This window comes from Panthera uncia, chromosome D4 (assembly GCF_023721935.1).
Source record: "Panthera uncia isolate 11264 chromosome D4, Puncia_PCG_1.0, whole genome shotgun sequence".
NCBI classification, from domain to species: domain Eukaryota; kingdom Metazoa; phylum Chordata; class Mammalia; order Carnivora; family Felidae; genus Panthera; species Panthera uncia.
This window is the reverse complement of record NC_064807.1, coordinates 81,801,201-81,824,851: the sequence shown is the minus strand read 5'-3', so window position 1 is coordinate 81,824,851 and position 23,651 is coordinate 81,801,201. Positions and strand designations below refer to the sequence as shown.

Here is a 23,651-nt window from a genome sequence, read left to right as displayed (position 1 = left end):
CCGGACGTGACGTAGGAAGAGTTCCGGCTTCGGCCTCCGCCGCTGCCGCCGCCGCCGCTACTACTGCCGCCGCCGCTGCCGCCGTCGCCGTCGGGGCTTGTTATTTCTAAAATGGCGCCCCTAGACTTGGACAAGTATGTGGAGATAGCGCGGCTGTGCAAGTACCTCCCGGAGAACGACCTGAAGGTGAGTCCAGCCGGGGCGGGAGCGCTGCTTGCGGGCTCGCCCCTTCCGGCAGTGGGGCTCCCGCCGGCCCGCCCTTCCTCTCTCCGCGGGACCCCCGCCGGCATCCCGTCCGGTCCCGTTCCGGTGGAGGGCCTATTGCGGGGCGAAGCGACCGGGTCAGACCAGGCGTCACGCGGAGAGCGGGAGGGAGCCCAAGTCCCCCAAATGCTGTCCTAGTTTCCTTGGAGGGGATCCCGAGGGATGTCGCGGCCTCTGCCCCAGGGTTGCCCCTCTTGGCCTTCGGACTACCCCGGGGCTCGGAGCCCTGACAGCTTTGCTTGGAGGACTCCTCTCCCCTCTCCCCGACCCCGGTCTCCCGGAGGCCGACCGAGTCCCAGCGGACAGTGCCCTCGGGATGGGGTCATCCCTCAGAAGTGGTGACAAGGAGCGTGGGGTGGCCGGCGTCTGACAGGAGATGCCACCGGCTCCCGGAACGCGACCCCAGTGTGTTCAGGTCTCGGCGGAGTGAGAAGACGGTGGGCCAGGGCGGTCGGGTAGCGATGTCAGAGAACGCCAGGTCTTCCCTCTTTCCATACCCCGCGTCCCAATTGCTTGGTAGGAGCGTTGCTTTCCTTCTGCTAATTCAGATATGAACCCGTTTTCCAGTAGGTTGTTGAGCTAATTTCAGTGTGTAAAGTAGTAGGCCTTCCATGCAAATACTTTTCTGTTCCTTAAGTGTTGTTTCCTCATAATTCCTTCTTAACTCAAGATTTCATTTTCTTGGTTTCCAAAAGGAGACGAGTCGTTCCTTGCTACTGCTTAGTCCGAGTAACAACAGTGCGTGTATGTGTGGGTAAAGAATGGATGTAAGAGAAGAGGAATTCAGTTTGGGGTTTACTGCTTTTCTGACAAGTGTTCCCATGCGTTTGTTAAAACCAGTGCTTAGATGTCTGACAGTGTTTAGCGGTGAGTCCTAGTCCCCGTTTTACGTGTTCAGTTAACTTTGATTTGCTGTGTAGTAAGTGGGTAAACTGTTGATGGTTTTGAGTCCTTTTTTTTTTTTTCTTTCATCTGTGGATTTAAAGCAATTTATCTTTGTAAATTCTTTCTCTTAAGGAAGATATTACTGTTTTTTTTCTTTTGCTCTGTTGATACAGGAAGTTGATATTTAACATCAGTCAACAAGTATGCAAAATGTTTAAGGTCACATCAGCTCTGGTGGATGTAAGTTAAGTGTACTTGTTGATTATATGTGCTGTATGATGGGGGAGCCATTCGTGTGCATTTTCCCCTTTTTAATAGGATAATTTGATGAAAACGAGGACAAAGCCGGTACTAGAAATGTAGCTTTTATTTATGTTCATCTGAGTCTTTCAGACATGAGTTTTGTAGCTTCCTTCTGTTATATGCTTTTTTAAGGAAGTGAGGATACAACCAACATTGGGACCTAATTAGTGGAAAACTAACCAGATGTCTTGTGGTAGCGTTGTTAATTCCATAGATGAAGTTGATTTTTTCATACCAGTGATTTGATGTGGACTTTTTTGTTCTTTAGCGCATATAAAGCTGTTTTAAGCTTTGTGTTTATAATTAATAAAACGTTGCTTATTACAATATGTCTTGATATTAATTTGAGATTGGCTGTTGAAATTATTTGAAAGATGATCAGTTGGATTTTCTTTAGGTAAACTTTTAGTTTGATAAACATTGGATTTCCTTCCCATCTTAAGGAAATATAGATATCAAACCATTTCATTTCTCTTTGCAACACTATTGGACTGTGCTTAGTATGTATCTGTTTCTTAATAAAAACAATTTTTTTTTTAAACCTTCTGGGCAACTACTGGGAAGAGAGAATTCTGAATTTTTCTCTGTAAGTGGAGGCTTTTCTTCTTTGTCTTGGAAATGGTTTGATCAGATTAATGTCCTTGTGCTGTTCCTGTCTGGAGTATTTTTAAAGAAATTTAATTTTGTTTCTATTTCTTGGCATGAATTAGAAACTAAAATTAGACAAGCCAAGAAAGTATTTCAGGAGTACCTTTTCTGAGGCTTTAGAGCCAAAATAAAAGATTGTGTCAGAGGAAAAAAACAAACCATTGGGGCTACTTAATGGTTTGTTCTGGTAGAAAAGACAGCAATTCACCTGTATTTTCAAATTGATTAGAAGTTGGAGGCACTAAATAAAATAATAAATGCATAGGATGTTTTAGATCTAATCACGATTTCTCTATATCTGAATTGGAAGTGGTCAGATCACTAGTACTGGATTGAATGTACAAAGTTGTTTTGTAAGAATAAAGATGAAATATATGAAAGTGAGTGGGCCAAAACATAACCTTTCTTAAAAAAGAGCTCATGTGGTTCTCATCTACAATAAAGATTTCAGAGAGGATCATAGGAGATACAGATTCCATATCTGGCCAAGTGGAAGAACGAATGATAAAGGCAGGTTTACTGAATACTGAAGAATTTTGGGGAGTAGGGATTCTATAGTTTGTAGATTGATCTTTTGAACTGTTCTTAAAGATGACATGCAAGTAAAGAAATTGCACAAGGAACTGTGCAATTCCATAATAACCACTTTTGTGAATTAATAGTTAATGTAATCTTTTTGGAACTCATTTTTGTGTTTAGTTTGAGCCATCTCTGAGTTTTTCATATAAGGCTCCTGGGTCTGCAAAGTTGTATCTTTATTTGAAATGCTTCCATAAAGCTTCAAAAAATTCTGCCTGGATTTTTTCTGAGATTTTGCACCTCCTCATTTCAAACTCTGATTTTATAGATTCTCATCATAAACAATATGCAACCCATTAGTTTAGTCACTCACCTTAGTGCTTGTGTTATTGATCATTCTGTTTACCTGAGTGGTTTTTCATTGTATCTTTTTCAAGTAAGGAAAATCAAACCCAATGCGGCAGATAGGAATATATTATGGCTTTGTATAGGGCTAGAAGAGTGTCTTCAAGACCCTCTCTGGTAATATCTGCCATTTTGTTTATCTTTTTGGCCACAGAATCAGTCTTCTATGGCTTATGAAAATAGTCTACAACAGTGCTGTCTGGTAGAAATAAAATGGTCAGAAACATGAGCCTCGAAAGGTCAAATTTAAAAAAAATAGAAGGGAATAGTTGAAATTAATCTTTTTTTTTTTTTAATGTTTATTTATTTTTGAGACAGAGAGCGACAGAGCATGAACGGGGGAGGGTCAGAGAGAGGGAGACACAGAACCTGAAACAGGCTCCAGGCTCTGAGCTGTCAGCACAGAGCCTGACGCGGGGCTCGAACTCACGGACCGCGAGATCATGACCTGAGCTGAAGTCGGCCGCTTAACTGACTGAGCCACCCAGGCGCCCCTAATCTTTTTTTTTTTAAGTTTATTTATTTATTTTGAGAGAGTGAGCAGGGGAGGGGCAGAGAGGGAGAGAAAGAATCCCAAGCAGGCTCTGCACTGCCAGTGCAGAGCCCATCGCAGGGCTCGATTGACAAACTGTAAGATCATGACCTGAGCCAAAATCAAGAGTTGGATGCTCATCCGACTCCCCAGGTACCCCCCCCTTTTTTTTATCTTAGTAATATTTTATTTACTAGCCACCCAGGTACCCCCCCTTTTTTTAATCTTAGTAATATTTTATTTAACCCAATTTCAACATGTAATCAGTATAGAATTATTAATTTAATATTTTATCCTTTTTGGGGTACTGTCTATGAAATATGTATATTTTACGTTTATGACACATCGACATTTGGACTAATGGCATGCAGCTGTAGATGTCCTATGGAACAGTGCATGTCTCTAATGACTCCCTAGTCCCTTTTCTAGAATTTCAGAGCTAAGAGTAAATCAGAGTTCTTCTAGTTCTGTACCCTTCTTACTTTACTGAGGGGTACTGAGCTCCACAGAGTTTATGATCTGCGTAAGGATGTACACCTAATCAACGAACTAGGTTGGAAAGCCTCCCTATTCAGAGCTCTTTCTGATGCAGTTAATAGCTTTTTTAGGATGACAAATAGTATGCTTTTCTAGGTACATCTTCCACTTTACTTTCCTTTTTACTTCCCATTCTAAGCACATTGGACTGCTCTCTTCTGACAACATGCTCTGTACTTTCCTCCTCCTTTGCTTCTGCTCAGTCTGTTTCTATCACCTACTTTTTAAATACTTACATAACACAAATATTAAATCATTTAATACTCTATGAGTTATGTATAATATTTGCTCCATTTTGTAGACAGGTAATTGAAGCACAGACAGGTTAAGTAACTTTCCAAAGTTAACAAAGCTGGGAAGTAGGTGGAGGAGCTAGGATTCAAACCTAGGCAGTCTGGGTCCAGGGTTCACATCTATAACTATCACTTATATTTCTTCTGTACAGTACCCCCCTTGCCCCTTTTGGGCTCTAGCTCAGATGCCACTTTCTCTATGCAGAGCTCCTGGATTCTACAGTCAGAATTATTAGCAATGATTAGAATGTACATCGCTGCTTACAGTTTTCAGGGTACCTTCATGTTTATCATTTACACAGTTGTGTAAGGCAAAACAAATATCAGAGCCAAGACTTGATGAGGTTTAAGTGGGTTTTGCTATAGTGACTCAGCGGAGTATATACCTGAATTTATTTGCTCTTAAAAATTCCCGTTTTGGGGGGTGCCTGGGTGGCTTAGTCGGTTAAACATCTGACTTCAGCTCAGGTCATGATCTCGCAATTCGTGGGTTCAAGCCCTGTTTTGGTCTCTGTGCCTAGAGCCTGCTTCGGATTCTGTCTCCTTCTCTCTGTCTTCCCCTCCCCCGCTTGCACGCTGTATGTGTGTCTCTCTCAAGAATAAATTACCATAAATTTTTTTTAGAAATCCTGTTTGTTTGTTTTTTCCTGCACTGACCTTTGCCACATAGCACCTTATTGTTCCACTTTACCACTCTGTCTTCTGTGGTAGGAGATATGTCAGTCTCTACTAGACTGCAAAGCTTCTATTTTTTCTTCTTCTTCTTCTTCTTTTTTTTTTTTTAAATTAGAGAAAGTGCAAGCAGGGGAGAGGGGCAGAGGGAGAGAGAATCTTAAGCAGACTCCACACTCAGCGTGGGGCCTGATGTGGATCTTGATCCCATGACCCTGGGATCATGACCTGAGCCGAAATCAAGAGTTGAACACTCAACTGACTGAGCCATCCAGGTGCCCCTAGACTACAAGTTTCTTGAGGGCCAGGATCATGTATGTTTATTTTTGTATTCTCCATAGTCTTAGAGAACACTGCATTGTATGTGATAGACAGGTAGTTAAGGTTCGTTGAATTTAGTTGTATACTGGTTTTTGGGGGCGCCTGGGTGGCTCAGTTGGTTAAGCGTCCAGCTCTTGATTTCGGCTCAGGTCATGATCTCGTAGTTTGTGAGTTCAAGCCCCGCATCAGGCTCTGTGCTGAGAGCACGGAGCCTGCTTAGGATTCTCTCTCTCCTTCTCTCTCTGCCCTTCCCCTGCTTGTGCACGTGTTCTTTCTTTCAAAATAAATAGACTTAAAAATAAAGTAAAGTATAGGGGCACCTGGGTGGCTCAGTCGGTTAAGCGTCTGACTTCAGCTCAGGTCATGATCTCGTGTTCGTGAGTTCAAGCCACGCATCGGGCTCTGTGCTGACAGCTCAGAGCCTGGAGCCTGCTTCAGATTCTGTCTCCATCTCTCCCTCTGCCTGCCCACCCCCCACATTCTCTCTCTCTCTCTCAAAAATAAACATTAAAATTTTTTTTAATGTAATTTTATACCGTTTTACAAACACATTTCTTCAGATGTCTCCTTTTGTCAAGTACTGTTCCCTATGGGTGCTAGAGAAAGAATCTGATACTTCTCTCTACCTTTGAGGGGCTCTCAATATAGTAAAAGAAATAGATAAACAAATGATTATTGCATGGTATGTTAGGTGATATAATAGAGGGCTGTTCAGGATATTGAGGAGCATATTAAAAGCAGCATCTAACTGGAGCCAGAGATGATTTCACACAGAAGGAACAATGAGAGGATGAGCAGAGTTTGTTCAGGTAGACAAAACAGGAAGGAAAGAATGTTCAAGCAGAATAAATACCATATGCAGTGGTATAGCTTAATCTGAAAGAACATGACCAGTTCAGGGAACTTCTTGGAAGGCAGGCAGAGGCCAAATCATGGAAGATTAGGCTGATAAACTTGGATTTTTGTCTTTTAGGTGGTATATGTGTAAACACTTTGAAATGCTTTTATATTTTAGGGGAAAACAAATCATACTGTGACTTTGGGATGTTGTTTAAAATATAGCTAACTAAAGAGAAAAGTAGATTCAAAGAAAACTGTTACAGGAATACACTGTATTATAGTGTATACAACATACACTGTTGTATGTGGTGGGAATATGACAAAAATCATGAAGATGTTACCTGAATAGAGTTTTGGAAACACTGCCATAGACAGAGGAGTACCTTTGAGAGATTTTTAAGGAGGACTGTGACAGTAGGTTTTAGAAATCGGGGCGCCTGGGTGGCTCAGTCGGTTAAGCGTCTGACTTCAGCTCAGGTCACGATCTCGTGGTCCATGAGTTAGAGCACCGCGTCGGGCTCTGGGCTGATGGCTCAGAGCCTGGAGTCTGCTTCTGATTCTGTGTCTCCCTCTCTCTCTGCCCCTCCCCCGTTCATGCTCAGTCTCTCTCTGTCTCAAAAATAAATAAAAACAGTAAAAAAAAAAAAAAATTAAAAAAAAAAAAAGAAAAGAAATAGTTTGGCAGCATTTGTAGACCATGGTTTGGAATGGGACAAAAATGTCACAGAAGCGGTAGGCCGAATGACAGGAGATTTTGACGTAAGACAGTGACAAGTGATTGTGGTGTTTAAAAGGAGATGGGAGCGCCTGGTTGTCTCAGTCAGAAGAGCATGCGACTCTGACCTGTGGGTAGTAAATTCAAACCCATGTCCTATGTTGGGTTTAGAGATTACTAAAACAAAATAAACTTCAAAAAAAACAACTAAATAAAAGGAGATGAAGAAGGTACAGTAGGACCTGTTGACAGGTTAGGTCTAGGTTACGAGAAAGAGAGGAGTTCAACGTAACCTCAGTTTCTGGCATAGATTACTTAGTAAATACTGAAACTAGATTAAGGAATGTAAGGGAGTTTGGTTTGGGCCATACTGAGTTTGAGATGCTGCCAAGTCAAGACATCGAGGTAGAGATGGCCAGAAGACTGTTAGATACACAGGCTGGTTAGGTAACAAATATTTATTGATTGTCAAATGTGTTTTCAGACACTAATAGTTCTAATAGTTTTAACTCAAGAGAAAAGTCTAAACCAGTGGTTCTGAACTGGGGGTGATTTTGCCCCTGAGAAGATATGTGGCAGTGTCTGGAGACGTTTTTGATAGTCACAGCTAGGGAGTTACTGTGGGTATCTAGGGGGTATAGAGGCTAGAGATGGTGCTAAATATCTTATAATGCACAGGACAGCAGCCTCTCACAACAAAGAATTATCCATAGTGCCATGGCTAAGAAACTTTGGTTTAGGTTGAAGATACAGATACTCCCTTCTGCATTGTAAAGGTGTGAATGTTCTTGTCATTTTGGATTTCAGCTCCTCATCCCCAGTGGTTTGTAGAAGTTCTATACAAAGGCTATATAAAAAATAATTTTAGATAGATATTTGTTTCTTAAGCCAAGAGATTTTATAAATACCAGTATGTTAAAGGAAATAGTATGCTTTAGCTAACAAGAGCAGCTAAACATAGAATTACAAAATTTAAAGCCCAGTGTTTTAAATTTGAGGGGCAAGAGGGAACAGGAAGATAGGAGCAGAGAACAGAATGGAACCTGGACTATCTTGAGGGAAAGGTAGAGAAGGGAAATAGGTTCATCTAAGAAGGGGGCTATGAACCCTTACTTGTCCAAGGATTGGGAATTCATTGGGCACTGTGGGGAGAGATGGGTGTAGTTTGCCCTAAGATTGGGGAAGATTGAGAATCCTGCCTCAGTGACTGTTTTGGAGCAATAAGAGAAACCACACTGCATACAAACTGAGCAGTAGAACAAAGCTGTAAAGGGCTTTGGAAGAAAGGGTCGTGTGTCTTCCCCATGGCAAGGGTACACTCCTTGAGGCCACTGTGTGTGTAGTTGGCTGACTCATGTAGAGTTTGTACTGAGATTTCATAGACTTCTTACTTTGTATGTGCTTGGTTTGAACTTGTAAGCTACTGCTGAACTGGAGAGATGAGAGGAAATAGCTTTGGCTTAGAGATTCAGCTCTTTAAGTCCTCATTTGGAACCACAGAAGTGTCAGTGACAAGAGGCAGCTGTTATTTTACTCCAGGTAGTGTGCCTGGCCTTGGGTTGAAGATGTTGCCTAAGTAGTTTACATGTGTTCCCTAGACACTCACCAGCTTTTAAGATTGGCAAGGTTTCACAGTAATGTTCTTGAGTTTATGGTCTACTGTCACTTTCAGATGAGCCCTGAGGGGTATGGGCCGGTCACTAGGGGTGGCTAGCAGTTAAGGGGGCATTATGGGGTAAGAGAGCCAGACATATGTGGGTGCAAATTCTGGCACATTCAACATGGGAATCATGGAGTCTCTCAGGAATCTGTGCTGTCATTAGTTTCAAAATGTTAATGATATCTTACCTTGTTCCCAAAAGAATATAGAATGGCTTATGAAGGTGCATTCAATATAGCAAGGTAAATTACATTTAGAATAAGTAAGAAAAATGAGACAAAGAATGTAAAGATAGGAAACCAAGATGGAGCCAGTGGTAAAAGTAAGAATTGTATACAAAATAAAAGCTGTGATGACTAGATTACTTCTTTGAGATTAAGTCCTAAGTTTTCTAGGAGTCTACTGAAAGATAGAAACCGATCAGTTAAAAAATTCACCAAAGATTTGTCTTTGTCTCAAAGGTGCAAACACAATCTTCTCAGGGAAATCACACCTATCCCTGATAGAGGGAGCAAAGAGGCATTCCTCCATTGGGTCCTCCTTGAAGGTAACTGTTTAATAATAGCATCCTATGCACCTTGTTTATAGTCTACACAGTGACCAGCTCTGTTTCCTAGAATGTCCCTTACCACAGCTGTATGGCATGATGTTAGAGTATAAATTTGGGAGGTGCACCTGGGTGGCTCAGTTGGTTAAGCATCCGACTCTTGATCTCAGCTTATGTCTCCATCTCAGGGTCATGAGTTCAGGCCCTGCATTTTAGGATCCACATCAGGTGTGGAGCCTACTAAAAAAATAATAATAAATAAAATATATATGTATATGTATATCTATCTATCTATCTATCTATCTATAGAGAGAGTGTTGTAATTTGGGAAAAAGCAATTGGGAAAGGAGGGTAGTATAATGCAGGGTGAGGACAGGCCTCCCTGAAGGACAGATTGGCTTAATTCAGGATGGAGTTTGTAGTAGGTTTGTAGGTTTGTTTGGGTAACATTTTAGTAACTGATCCTCAAAGGGATGTACACAGTGGAGCCTCCAAATTTACAAGTAACTAACAGTTTCGTGAGAGTGGGCAAGTAGCCTGATCAACATGGTAGGAAATAGAGAACTTTTCCAGAGATGCATTATGGAGAGAAGAATGGGAGGTAGCTTCTTTGGCAGCTTGTGTCAGAGGATGTATTGGGGGAAACATTGAAACTCCTGGTATGGGTTCCGACCTTCACAGATGGAAGTTTGGCCTTTTCTTAAAAGGTGTAAAATCCAGAAGGGAGTGTGAATGAGGCAAATGCCTGAAAAGATGCAGGCCTCATGGGCAACACACAGAAAACTCTGCCCAGTCTTATACAGATCAGCAAAGTACTTCTATAAATACATTGGTGAAATTCTCTTTGAGAAGGTTTGGTGAGTGTACTTGAAAAAATAGTACAAATATTAATTAGACAAGGCATTATATCTAAATAAGGTGGGTGAGGTCCCAAGATAGGTACTTTAAAACATCACTGTAGGGGTGCCTGGTGGCTCAGTCAGTTAAGTGTCTGACTTCAGCTCAGGTCATGATCTCACAGTTTGTGAGTTCTAGCTCCATACTGGACTCTGTGCAGAGCCTGGAGCTTGCTTTGGATTCTGTGTGCCTCTCTTTCTGCCCCTCCCCTGCTCACGCTCTGTCTGTCTCTCTCAAAAATAAACATTAAAAAAAATTAAAAATCATTATATTCTCTTATTTAAAAAAATTGTATAATATCAGAAAAAACATTTCAGAAATGTTTGAAATTGGAAGAGCAGCCATCTCCATAAGGAGTGATTTTAAGTGGTTTTTATCAAGATGGTTATTATTATTATTATTGTTTACTTTTGAGAGAGAGAGAGTGCATGCATACACATTGGGAAGGAGCACAGAAAGAGGGAGAGGGAGAATCCCAAGCACGCTCCACATTGTCAGCACGGAGCCTGATGCGGGCTTGATCTCACAAACTGTGAGATCATGACCTGAGCCAAAATCAAGAGTCAGATGCTCACGTGACTGAGCCACTCAGGTACCCCTAATTATTATTATTATTGTTTTACAGTAACAGGTTATGTATATACATAAAGACATATATATATATATATATATAAAATAGACTTATTGAGTAATTTATATCATAAAATTTAATTTATTTGTAAACGTTTTTTAATTTTTAAAATATTTTATATTTATTTTTAAGATTATTTCTTTATAAAGATGTTATTAAAATTTTTTTTAATGTTTATTTTAGAAGGAGAGACAGAGTGTGAGTGGGGGAGGGGCAGACAGAGTCGGAGGCACAGAATCTGAAGCAGGCTCCAGGCTCCAAGCTGTCAGCACAGAGCCTGCTCAGAGCCCGACATGGGGCTCGAACTCATGAGCCGTGAGATCATGACCTGAGCTGAAGTAGGATGGTTAACTGACTGAGCCACCTAGGTGTCCCTATAAAAGTATTTTTATGTAATATCTACATCCATCATGGGGTTTGAACCCACAACGCTGAGTCGCATGTTCTTGCTGACTGAGCTAGCCAGGTGCCCTTGTTTATTTATTTTTAAGTTTTTAATTTTAAAAATCTTTTTAAAATATATATTATTAATTTTTTATGTTTATTTATTTATTTTGAGAGGGGTGGGGAGGGGCAGAGAGAGAGGGAGAGAGAATCCCAAGCAGGTTCCATGCTGTCAGTGCAGAGCTTGATGTGGGACTTGATCTCACGAACTGTGAGATCATGACCTGAGCTGACACCAAGAGTTAGGTGCTTAACCGACTGAACCACCCAGGCACCACCCTCCTTCTGGGTCATGTGTTATATAATTCATTGTACACTTATTATGTATAGATCGAGGATATAACTGTGTATGTATGTGTATAAAACTCTGCAGAGCACTTTGCATGCACTGTCTCATTTAATACTTAGAATATCCCCAGGTAGGTGTCTCTGTTTTGTGGATGAAGAAACTGAGACACAGAAATCAAGTAACTTGCTCAGGGATACACAGCTAAGTAATGGACAGTAAGCTAAGTAATCTGTAAGAGATAGAGCTGATTGTTTGGCCTCTGGTCTTTTTTTTATTTCAAAGGCTGTGCTCTTAACCTCTGAACTATGCTATGGCATTAATTGGTGTGCCCCTTTTCTATCTTAGAGGATAAAATAATCTGGGATTAGTACTTGTTGATTAGGAATAAAGGAGTATTGCCTCTCAGCCCTATGCTGTTTCTCCAAAATTTGACCTTGCAGTGGCATTGAATATAGTTGATCACTCACTCCTCTTTTTCTTTCTTCTTCTTCTTTTTTTTTTTTTTGTCCCCGCCCTTGATCACTCCTCTTTTGAGTCCATTTGTTTACTGGACTTCCAGGATACCACATTGTAATGGTTGCCTTTCTGTCTCACCAAGCTGTCTCTTTCGCTTTTTCCTTCTTTTTTGCCTAACTTTTTTTTTTTTTTTTTAATTTTTTTTTTCAACATTTTTTATTTATTTTTGGGACAGAGAGAGACAGAGCATGAACGGGGGAGGAGCAGAGAGAGAGGGAGACACAGAATCGGAAGCAGGCTCCAGGCTCCGAGCCATCAGCCCAGAGCCTGACGCGGGGCTCGAACTCACAGACCGCGAGATCGTGACCTGGCTGAAGTCGGACGCTTAACCGACTGCGCCACCCAGGCGCCCCTTGCCTAACTTTTAAATATTGGTATATCTGAAGGATCATTTATTGATCTTATCCTTTCCTCTGCTTGTAGCTACCACTTTAGTTATATCTTTTAGTCTCATGTATGTATGTATGTATGTATGTATGTATGTATGTATGTACGTATATCCTGACAATCTCTAAATTGGTCTCTCTGACCCATAGCCTTTCCTTGAACTCAAAACTCATTTGATCACTTGTTTACAGCACATCTGAGGCACTTGGAAATCTGATAGGCACCTCAGACTTAATATGTCAAAATCAGATTCTTCTAGCCAAATAGTGGAAACAACCCAAATGTCTAGCGACTGGTGAATGGATAAGCAAAATGTGGTAAATACATACAATGGAATATTATTTATTTATAAAAAAGAACAAAATAATAACAGGTTACAATATGGATGGACCCGAAAAGCATTATATTAAGTGTAAGAAGCCAAAAGGCCACAAAAGGCCACATGGACAGGAGCACCTGGGTGGCTCAGTTGGTTGAGTGTCCAACTTCTGCTCAGGTCATGATCTCATGGTTTGTGAGTTTGAGCCCCTCATCAGGCTGTCTGCTGTCAGTGCAGAGCTCACTTCAGATCCTCTGTCCCTCTCTGCCCTCCCCAGCTTGTGCTCTTGCACTCTCTCTCAGAAATAAACAAACATTAAAAAAAAAAAAAAAAAAAAGGCCAGATGTCCAGAATGGACAAATCCATGGAAACAGAAAGTAGATTGATTAGTAATTGCCTAGTGCGGTGGTGTGGAGTTGTGGGAAGTGACTACCACTGGGTACATAGTTTTTTAGGGGTGATGAACATTTTTTTTTTAGTTTGTAGCTTGAGGCATTTTATTCTAAAAAGCTGGCACTTGTATACATAAACTAACAAGAACTTAAAATTCATCACGTTTACTTCATTTTTTAGCTCGACCTTCTAGTAAATCTTTAGCTTTCATTGATTTTGGCTGCTATATAAGGAGATCCTTCCTTGTCTGGGTGATTTAAAAGCATAATTTGTTGATGAGCATCTCTTATTTTTCCTTTATTGGCAGTAGGGCTTACACCTAGTATTAATGCTGCTGCTTGTTTTGTTATTTTGGATTCAAACCCACCTCTGTAATAGCCATCACTGAAGGCAGAATTTGGTAGACTTTGAAAAACTTGTTTTACTTGAGGTTCCATATTGTGTTTCAAGGCTTGCAAAGCATAACGGCCTGCAAATCCTGCAGCAGCAACAGTCAGTCTGACTGCTGCCGCTGCACTGGCCATGGCTTTGGCTTGGTTCCCCCACCTCCACCGAGAGCGTGGTCCTTCCCTGCCCAGAGTTTGCAACCAACCAGTTCCCACACAGTGATGAGGCCACCACCAGCAGGCACCAAAAATGTTCTAAAATTAATTACAATGATGGTTTCCCAACACTGAGTATACTAAAAAACAACTGAATTTTGGAGATATTTTTTGGTATGTGAATTATATCTCAATGAAGTTGTTGAAAATCGAATTCTTCATTCCCCATCCCTCAAACTAAACTCAAACAAATCAAAACAGTCTGCTCATGAAAGAAATCATTGATAAATTAGACTTCATTAAAATTAAAAACTTTTACTTTGTAAAAGACATTGTCAAGAGAATGGGAAGATAAGCCACAGACTGGGAGAAAAATATTTGCAAAACACTCATCTGATACCAGACTTTCATCCAAAATATGCAAATCAGGGGTGTCTGGGTGGCTCAGTCAGTTGAGCATCCGACTTAGGTGCAAGTCATGATCTCACAGTTTGTGGGTTTGAGCCCGATGTCGGGCTTTGTGCTGACAGTTTGGAGCCTGGAACCTGCTTCAGATTCTGTGTCTCCCTCTCTCTCTGCCCCTCCCCTGATCACTCTGTCTCTCAAAAATGAATAAATTTTAAAAAAAGTTTTTTAAAAAATATGCAAATCAAAGAACTCTTAAAATTCAATAATAAGAGAACTGCTCCATTAATAAATGGGCCAAAGACAGGAGCAGACACCTCACCAAAGAAGATATACAAATGACAAATAAGCATCTGAAAAGGTGCTCCTCATCATGCATCATTAGGGAAATACAAATTGAAACAACAGTGGAATACCACCACAAGACTATTGGAATGACCAGAATCCAGAACATTGACAACACCAAATGTTAGCAGAGTTGTGGAGCAGCAGGAACTCTCATTCATGCTTAATGGGAATGCAAAATAATATAGCCACTTTGGAAGATTGGCAGTTTCTTACCAAACTCTTACCATATGATCTAGCAGTCATGTTCCTTGCTATTTGCCCAAATTAATTGAAAACTTATGTTCACCCAAAAACCTATATATGGATGTTTATGGAAGTGTTATTTATAACTGCTAAAATTTGGAAGCAACCAACATGTCTTTATTAGGTGAATGGATAAATAAGTAGGTACACCAAGATAATGGAATATCATTATTATTTTTAAAATTATTTTTAATTTGATTTATTTATTTTGAGAGAGATTGAGAGAGAAAGCAGAGGGGCGGAGAGATAGGGTGAGAGAGAATCGCAAGCAGTCTCCACACTGTCAGCACATAGCCCAATGCAGGGCTCAAACTCAAGAACTGTGAGATCATGACCTGAGCTGAAGTCAGGAGTCAGTTGCTTAACCTCATGAGCCACCCAGGTGCCCCAACAATGGAATATTATTTAGCACTAAAAAGAAATGAGCTATCAGGCCATTAAAAGACATGAAGGAAGGGTGCCTGGATGGTTCAGTTAGGCGTCCGACTTTGGCTCAGGTCATGATCTCAGGTTTCATGAGTTTGAGCCCCTCATCAGGCTCTCTGCTGTGAGCACAGAGCCCGCTTCGGATGCTCTGTCTTCCCCTCTCTCTACCCGTCCTCCGTGTGTGCATGCTCGCTCTCTTTCTCAAAAATAAATAAGCATTAAAAAAAATGAAGGAATCTTATGCATATCATTAAATGAAATAAGAAAATCTGGAGACTAAGGTATGATTCAAGCTGTATGACATTGTGGAAAAGGCAAAACTGGTGACAGTAAAAAAGATCAGTGGTTTCCAGGGTTTGGGGGAAGGGAAAGAATCGATGAAGCACAGAGGATTTTTAGGGCAGTGAAACTACTCTGTATGATACTGCTATTCTGTATACATGTCATTAGACATTTGTCAAAGCCCATAGAATGTATAACACCAAGAGTGAACCCTAATGTAAACTGTGGACTCTGTATAATAATGATGTATCAATGTAGGTTCATTAGTAACACGTACCACTCTGATATGGGATGTTGGTAGTGGAAGAAACTGTATGTGTTTGTGAGCAGAAGATATATGGGAATTCTCTATATCTTCTGTTCAATTTTACTATGAACCTAAAATTGCTCTAAACATTAAATCTATTTAAAAGAAAAAAAAACTGGGGCACCTCAGTGGCCCAGTTACTTAAGAGTGTGACTCTGGATTTCAGCTCAGGTCATGATCTCAGGGTTTGTGAGATCGAACCCCTAATTGGACTGCATCCTGACAGCGTGGAGCCTGATTGGGATTCTCTCTCTCCCAAAGAATCTACAATAAGAAAATCTTTACTTGGAGTCTTAACCATCTTGATAAGACTATTAACATCCTTGTAGTTACTTAAGCCAAAAACATTGAGTCATGCTTGATTCCTTTCTTTCAACACTCTATCTAGTTGTTCTCAAACCTAGTGGATACTACATTCAGAAAACATCTGGAATCCATTCACTTGTGATCATTTCCTATTTTCATGATGTTAGTCCAAGCCGGTATTAACTTTTACCTAGATTATTGTAGAAGCATCCTAACTGGTGTCCCTGTTTCTGCCTTTGCCTCTTCCCTACTCCCATGTTCCTCATAGACCATTTTTAACATAGCAGACATAAGATCATATCACTCTTCTGCTTAGGACCTCCTAGTGGCTTCCTATTAAAAGCCCAGGTCCTTACATTCACCCCAGAGGACCTAAGTGTTCTGTGGTGCACTTCTGTTTTTCTCCTCATTCAATCCACTAACTACACCAGCCTTGATGTTTCTGAAACACCGAGCATGCTTTTACCTCTGAGCATTTTTTACTTACTGTTCTCTCTGGCTTCAGTGCTGTTTCCCCCATAAACTTACCTTTCTTAGATTTTTGCTCAGAAGTTGCTTATCAGTAAGGCTTCTGTGCTCACCCCATTTAAAATATCAGTATCTGCTTCCCACCTCTGCCATTTTTATCCCTATTACAGGGCTTCATTTTTTTCCTTCCCTCTTATTACTATCTGAAAAAGTAATATGTATATATATTTTTACTTGTTTATTTTCTATACCTCTCTTTATTAGAGTATAAGCCCCTGAGATCAGGGCTTTTATTCTGTTTGGTCATTATTATTTATTTACTTTGTTTCTAGAATAATAACTGGTAATCATATTAGACTCTCATTAAATATTTGTTGTGTTGAACAGCTGAATATTCAAGATAGTACAGTGAAAAGAGGTAGGTAACCAGGATCCCAGATCTGTTGGAAAAATTAAGTAACATTGTGACCTGAATGCTTGTGGGTCTCAGTCTTATCATCTGGGTCCAGTGAGAGATTTGACTTAGGAGGGTTTTTTTTTTTTTAAATGTTTATGTATTTTTGAGGGGGGGGTGTGTGAAGGTGCACATGCAAGCGGGGGATGGGCAGAAAATGCAAAGCTTAGAGCCCAACCTGGGGCTCGAACTTAAAAACCATGACATTATGACCTGAATGGAAGTCGGCCACTTAACCTGCTAAACCACCCAGGCGCCCCTAATGTTTATTTATTTTTAAGAGAGAGAGAGACAAAGAGCATGCGAGTGGGAGAGAGGGCCACAGAGTATTTGAAGCAGGCTCTGAGTTGAAAGCAGAGAGCCTGGTGCCAGGTCGAACTCACAAACAGTGATATCATGACCTGAGCCACCCAGGCCCCCCTGACATAGGTGGTCTTTAATGCTGTGATATAATAGAAAATGTATATTGGTCTCTGCCCCCAGTTCCTATCACAGAAACCCTTATAATGTCTTGGGTGATAGGAATGTCTTGTTCTAATGAGGTAACCCTGGGTGGGCTTCTACATGGCTCCTGGATATAGGCTGGTCACCGGGAAGGCCAAACCGTGATTAGAAGTTTAGCATTTTCAGTCCTGCCCCCCATTCTTTTCAGAGAGAGAAGGGCTGAAAATGGAGTTAATAATGGATCATGTCTACATGATGAAGTCTCCATAAAATCCCCGAAGTATGGGGGAACATTCCATCTGATGTTCATTCATTCTCTTTGTCATATTCTTTAATAAACTGATAAATGTAAGTAAATGTTTTCCTGAGTCTGTGAGCTGCTCTAGCAAATTAATTAAACCCAAGGAGGAGATCTTTGTAACCTCCATAACCTTTGATCTGTAGCCAGTTGGTCAGAAACATAGGTGATAACCTGAACTTGTGATTGATGTCTGTAGTATGTGTCTGTGGTGGGGAAGAGGTGGCACAGTCTTGTGGGACTGAGCCCTTGTGGGATCTGGATGGGTAGTGGCAGAATTGAGTTAAATTGTAGGACAGCCAGCTGGTGTCACAGAGAATTTCTTGTTGTGGGGGGAAAAAACCTCTGCACATCTGGTGACCAGAATGTGAATGTTCTGTGTGACTAGTAAAGGAAACACACAGGAAAGAAGCACACACTAGGGAAGACTGAGTTTTTCCCTACATAGGAAAGAAAAAGCTGGATTTTTTTTCCTTTACAAATGTAAGCCAGGATTGTGTAACTGAAAGAACCTTGAGAGACCATCTTTTATTGTAAAAGGTAAGGCTCTGAGTTCAGAAACATTGTTTTACTCACTGGTGTCTATTCCTGTTATGAATAGTGGATGGATTATTGGCAGGAGTAAAGATCGGTGAAGCATCTGAAGATTGTGGGAAATTCAACCCAAGAGGGAGCTAGCTACACAGACACCCAAGGCCAGAAGGACTCTAGGCCAAACGAAAGATCTTGCCTTTGAGGTGGTATTTGAAGATCATGAACTTACCCTAGGAATAATAACAAAGCCATTTTATTTTGAAATTTTCTGAGCAGCTATATTTCCCCTCATTTTCTTTCAAGGGGCCTCCCCCGCCCCCCACCCCCCCCCCCCCCCCCCCCCCGGCCCTCTCATTGTGAGTTCTTTCCTATGCTTGGCTTTGTATACAGTAGCTATAGCTGTTAAAGTGTGTCTCTCATATGTTTAAGTAAGTTGTTGCGTTTAGATTTTTTAATGTTTAAAATAATTTCATTATGCCTGTATAGGTTTTTTTTTTTTTAAGAGTAAGCTGTACACCCAACCTGGGGCTTGAACTCATGACCCTGAGATCAAGGGTCTCATGCTCTACTGACTGAGCCAGTGAGGTGCCTCCCCTTTTAATTAATTAAGTAAAATTTTTAAAATACTTTTTTAGGGGCACCTGGGTGACTCAGTCGGTTAAGCGGCCGACTTCGGCTCAGGTCATGATCTCGCGGTCCGTGAGTTCGAGCCCCACGTCGGGCTCTGTGCTGATAGCTCAGAGTCTGGAGCCTGCTTCAGATTCTGTGTCTCCCTCTCTCTGACCCTCCCCTGTTCATGCTCTGTCTCTCTCTGTCTCAAAAATAAATAAAACATTAAAAAAATAATAAAATACTTTTTTAATGCTTGTGTAGTTTAATTTCTCCTTTCTTGGCAGACCTATCATAAAACCCAGTAGGGCCTCTGACTGTAGTATAAACTGGTCTTGGAAAGTAGGTTCTCCTCCAGTTCTCCATGGAGAGCAAGATGATATACTTTCTTCTCCATAGCACTGTTGGGAGAATCATTTTCCTTCTACAAAATCTTTTGATATGTTTTCAGAAGACAAATAGTTTTTCATTAAGTTTTTTTTTTTTTTTTTTTTTTTTTTTAATGTGTATTTTGAGAGAGAGAGAGAGCAAGTGGGGAGAGGGGCAGGAGAGAGAGAATCCCAAGCAGACTCTGTGCTGCCAGCACACAGCCTGATGCAGGGCTGGAACTCATGAAGCCTTAGATCATGACCTGAGCTGAAATCAAGAGTTGGGCCCTCACCCGACTGAGCCATCCAAGTGACCCTACAGTTCTTTTTAAAAAGTAGGGTGAGTCCTCAATTTTAGGTTTACATTTTGTAATTAATTAAATTTTAATTTTTATTTCGAAATAACTGGATTTATTTGTAGTTGAAAGAAATAATAGTGAGAGATCCTATGTACCCTTTACTCAGTTTTCCCTAGGAGTAAGGTCTTGTAGAACTGTGGTAGCAGTACCACAACCAGGATATTGACATTGACACAACCCATGATCTTGTTCAGATTTCACCAGTTTTTATTGTACTCATTTGTGTTGTGTGTGTGTGTGTGTATTCAGTTCTATGCAATCTTAATACATCTGTAGTTTTATGTATCCAACCCCATATTCAAGACACAGACATTTCCATTACCAAAAGGATTCCTCATTTTGTCTTTTTGTAATCATACCCACTCCCCTCCTGTTCCTCCTAACTTCTGGACCCCTGGCAATCACTAAGCTGGTCTCCATTTCTATAAATTTGTTACTTCAAGAGTGTTATATAAATGGAATCATACCTTATGTAACCTTTTGGGATAGGGTTTTTTTTTTTTTTTTCCTCACTCAACATAAATCTCTTGAGATTCATCCATGTTGTTATGTGTCAGTAGTTTCTTTTATTATTGAATAGTATTCCATGGAATGAATATAGCAGTTAATTCAGTTATTCACTTGTTGAAGGACACTGATTTGTTTCCAGTTTTGGCTGTTATGAATTAAGCTTCTGTGGACACTTGTGCACAGATTTTTATGTGGACATAAATTTTCATTGCTGAGTGCAGTTGCTAGGTCATATGGTAAGTGCATGGTTTGCAATTTACTTTAAAAATTAGTAGATAGGGGCGCCTGGGTGGCGCAGTCGGTTAAGCGTCCGACTTCAGCCAGGTCACGATCTCGCGGTCCGCGAGTTCGAGCCCCGCGTCAGGCTCTGGGCTGATGGCTCGGAGCCTGGAGCCTGTTTCCGATTCTGTGTCTCCCTCTCTCTCTGCCCCTCCCCCGTTCATGCTCTGTCTCTCTCTGTCCCAAAAATAAATAAAAAATGTTGAAAAAAAAAATTAAAAAAAAAAAATTAGTAGATAGAAATTAGTAGATAAAAAACTTTTCATGTTAAAATTATTTACTCTTACATTTATTTGTTTGGTGACAAACATCATTTTACAGTTTCTTTAAAGATGTTTTCTTAAACCTATTGTCTGTGTAGCCAGGGAGTTTGTATTTTGGAATAGCCATTGTATCGTTCGCAGGCATTGTGAGATGAAGGCAAAAAACAGACAGAAATCATATCATAGAATCATTAAAGGGTAGTTTCCTTTCCTATGAAACAATATACATATTAGTTCTTGTCTTTTTTGCATTTGATCTTTAGTTTTAATATTGTAGTGAAAGGTTGCGTTCTATTTTCTCTTTCTACAGCGGCTATGTGACTATGTTTGTGACCTCCTCTTAGAAGAGTCAAATGTCCAGCCAGTATCAACACCAGTAACAGTGTGTGGAGACATACACGGACAGGTAAAATTTCATGAGCAGATTTTTAGCTTTTGTACTGTCCATAGTCCATGTGTGTTTCCATTTGTGCTGCGAAAAAGCCACCGGAAAAACAACAAAAACAGCTGGTCATTTGGTAGATTGCCTCAGTCTGTGTGACACTAATGATTCCTGGTTACTAATACAGTGAGTAAAAGCAGTGATCAAATTATTCATGGAATTTGTTGAAATTATACTTGCAAAGTGGATAGAATGTAGCATTATTGCTCTGTGGAATGGGGAAGAGAGAAAATAAATGTGGACAGTTCACAGTGATTGTGATTAACAGGAGGTGCTTTGGTTTTAGGCACTAATTTTCTATTCTATTCATTTCTATTTATTCACTTTACTCATTCATGTCATATTTTAATGTATCATTTCCTTAGTGGGAATGAGATAGCAAAAGTTCAGAAAGATAAAATTGTTGGTGCGTGATTTCACAGCAAGTCACTGCTAGAATAGGAGGAGGAGGATTTGTCTCCTTTTCTCATCTGCTAGGTTTTTGTTTGTTTTTTAAGAGTTTCAAAGCAGTGGCAGGAGGAGTACACCTCATCTTTAGACTCTTACTGTCACCATATAGCCTAGCTGGAAACCCTCTGTGTTTTGTAGAGGTATTTGTATTTGTTTTTCTTTTTTTTTTTTTTTTTTTTGGTTTGGTTTTTGTTTTTTGGTTTTATACTGGGAGTGAAAGCTGAACAAAACACTCACTCAGTCTGCTGTATACATACAATGGAATTGTGGCTGTAAGACATATGATACAGTAACAGTTTTGTGGACTCAAATTTTCAATCCTATTTTTTTCATTTGAAAACTCAAATTTTGTCATTGGCAATAAATACTGTCAATTGTTTCCTTGAAGTGACTGGCTCACTTCCTTCACTGTTGCAAAGATGTTTGCCAAATACCCATAGTATGTCTTTCATTATCTCAAGTAAAAATAGTGTTCCATAAAAAAAGAGGCTACTTTAGCTTGTGACAGGCCTATGCTGTCACTTTTTTTTTTTTTTTTTTTTTTTTGAGAGGGGCCAGGGAGAGAGAGAGAACAAGAGCGCGAGTGAGCAAGTAGGGGAGGGGCAGAGAGAGGGAGAGAGAGAGAATCCCAAGCAAGCTCTGACAGTGCAGAGCCCAATGCAGGGCTTGAACCCACAAATTGTGAGATCATAACCTGAGATGAAATCAAGAGTTGGAGGTGACCGATTGAGCCACTTGGGTGCCCTGAGGCTATCAGCTTCTGATACTTAAAGACTTTTTTGGAAAATCATACATACATACATACATACTTACTTACTTTTCTGTTAGTGTGATATTAACAAATATGATTTTTGGTGATGTATAATGAAATATCATTTCTGTTTTCCAAATGACCAGTGTGTTAGCTACTGAGAGTGTTAGACCAGTCTATCTTTGTTACTAACAGAGTAGGAAAAGACCACTTGTCAAGTTTTGATGTATTAAAAGAATATGTACCGTTTTTTCTTAAAGTTCTTAAAATACTCTTTTGTAAAATAAAAATATCCCAACAGGTTGAATGTAGAGTCAGGTTATGAAAATCTAGCCATATTCTATTTAGCCAGACATTAAAATTGTTTTGTTTTTGAAAACATTGTTTATTTTTCATTAGAAATCTGTGTATGTTACTATTTAATGAGTTGTTACTGATTTAAAAAATGAAATATTAAAAAGTGATTAGTTTTAATTTCTAATATGGTTAATAGCAGTTGATAAAAGCAAAAAACTTTTTGGGGACCTCTGATTTTTAAGAATATGAATTATGAATGTTCCTGAAGCTAAGAAGTTTGAAAACTACTGAGCTAGCCAGCTGTTTCCTTGCCTCAAACAATGGAATAAAATCCACTTCAGGATTGCTTGTGTTTTAAAATGAGAACATTTATAGAGTTTCTGTGATGTGGAAAACATAATACACGTTAGAGATTATTTGTGAAATGATGAGGTGAGCTTCCAGTAATGTAGGACAAGCTTAGTTGTCTTCACATGTTCTCAGTAAATGTTTATTATGTTCGTTAATTCTGACAAAACTTCCATTCTGGGGCAGGAACTGTTGGGTCCCTAAAGCAGAATATTTGATCATCTTTTAAATGTATATAGGGTAAATGGGAACTTAAAAAGTTTTTATTTAAGAACATATAGCTATAAGAACTATAAGAACTATAAACATGAATAGGAGTTAAAGGACACTTCCACCATACCTTTACAAAAGCAACTGTTTTATAAAACTTTTAAATGTTCCCTTTCTAACTCTCTGTGTGTACATACTCAATTTTTACATAACAAAATTGTGTAGTTTATTATAGGTAAACTTTTGTGTTACATTCTTTTCCCTAATTGTTTTTTTTATTTTGCTACATAGTTTCCATCATAACCATTAATATTTAAAAGAAAAAAATGTTAACATTTATTTTTAAAAGAGAGTGAGTTGAGGGGCAGAGAGAGAGAGGAAGACAGAAAATCTGAAGCAGGCTCCATGCTGTCAGTGCAAAGCCTCACATGGGGCTTGAACTCATGAACCATGAGAGCCGAAGTTGGATGTTCAACTGACAAGCCACCCAGGCATTATAATCATTATTCACGATTGGTCCAGGCCTTTGAGTTGGTAGATCATACTTTGTTAAAATAGTGTCTTATGTTAGTCGTGAAGGTTGTTTCTTTTGTTGTTATAAATGATGTTGTAACACATTTTCTGTATTTTCACACAGCATATATTTCCTTCCTTCCTTCCTTCCTTCCTTCCTTCCTTCCTTCCTTCCTTC

At 39.9% G+C, this 23,651-nt stretch overlaps 2 protein-coding genes across 2 annotated transcripts in view; one reads left to right on the top strand and one right to left on the bottom strand.

The window, feature by feature from the left end:
• PPP6C (protein phosphatase 6 catalytic subunit) overlaps positions 1 to 23,651 on the top strand; it is a 30,955-nt gene continuing 7,304 nt past the window's right edge. Inside the window, exons 1-2 of the mRNA XM_049628824.1 lie at positions 1 to 186; positions 20,773 to 20,868. Coding sequence (XP_049484781.1) covers positions 112 to 186; positions 20,773 to 20,868 — 171 coding nt within the window. The 5' untranslated portion in view covers positions 1 to 111. The remainder of the gene's footprint in view (positions 187 to 20,772; positions 20,869 to 23,651) is intronic.
• Positions 12,822 to 13,541, bottom strand: LOC125921332 (mitochondrial import inner membrane translocase subunit TIM14-like). The gene has a single exon (XM_049628838.1). It carries the CDS (start codon positions 13,539 to 13,541, stop codon positions 13,218 to 13,220), a length of 324 nt encoding a protein of 107 aa, XP_049484795.1. The 3' UTR covers positions 12,822 to 13,217.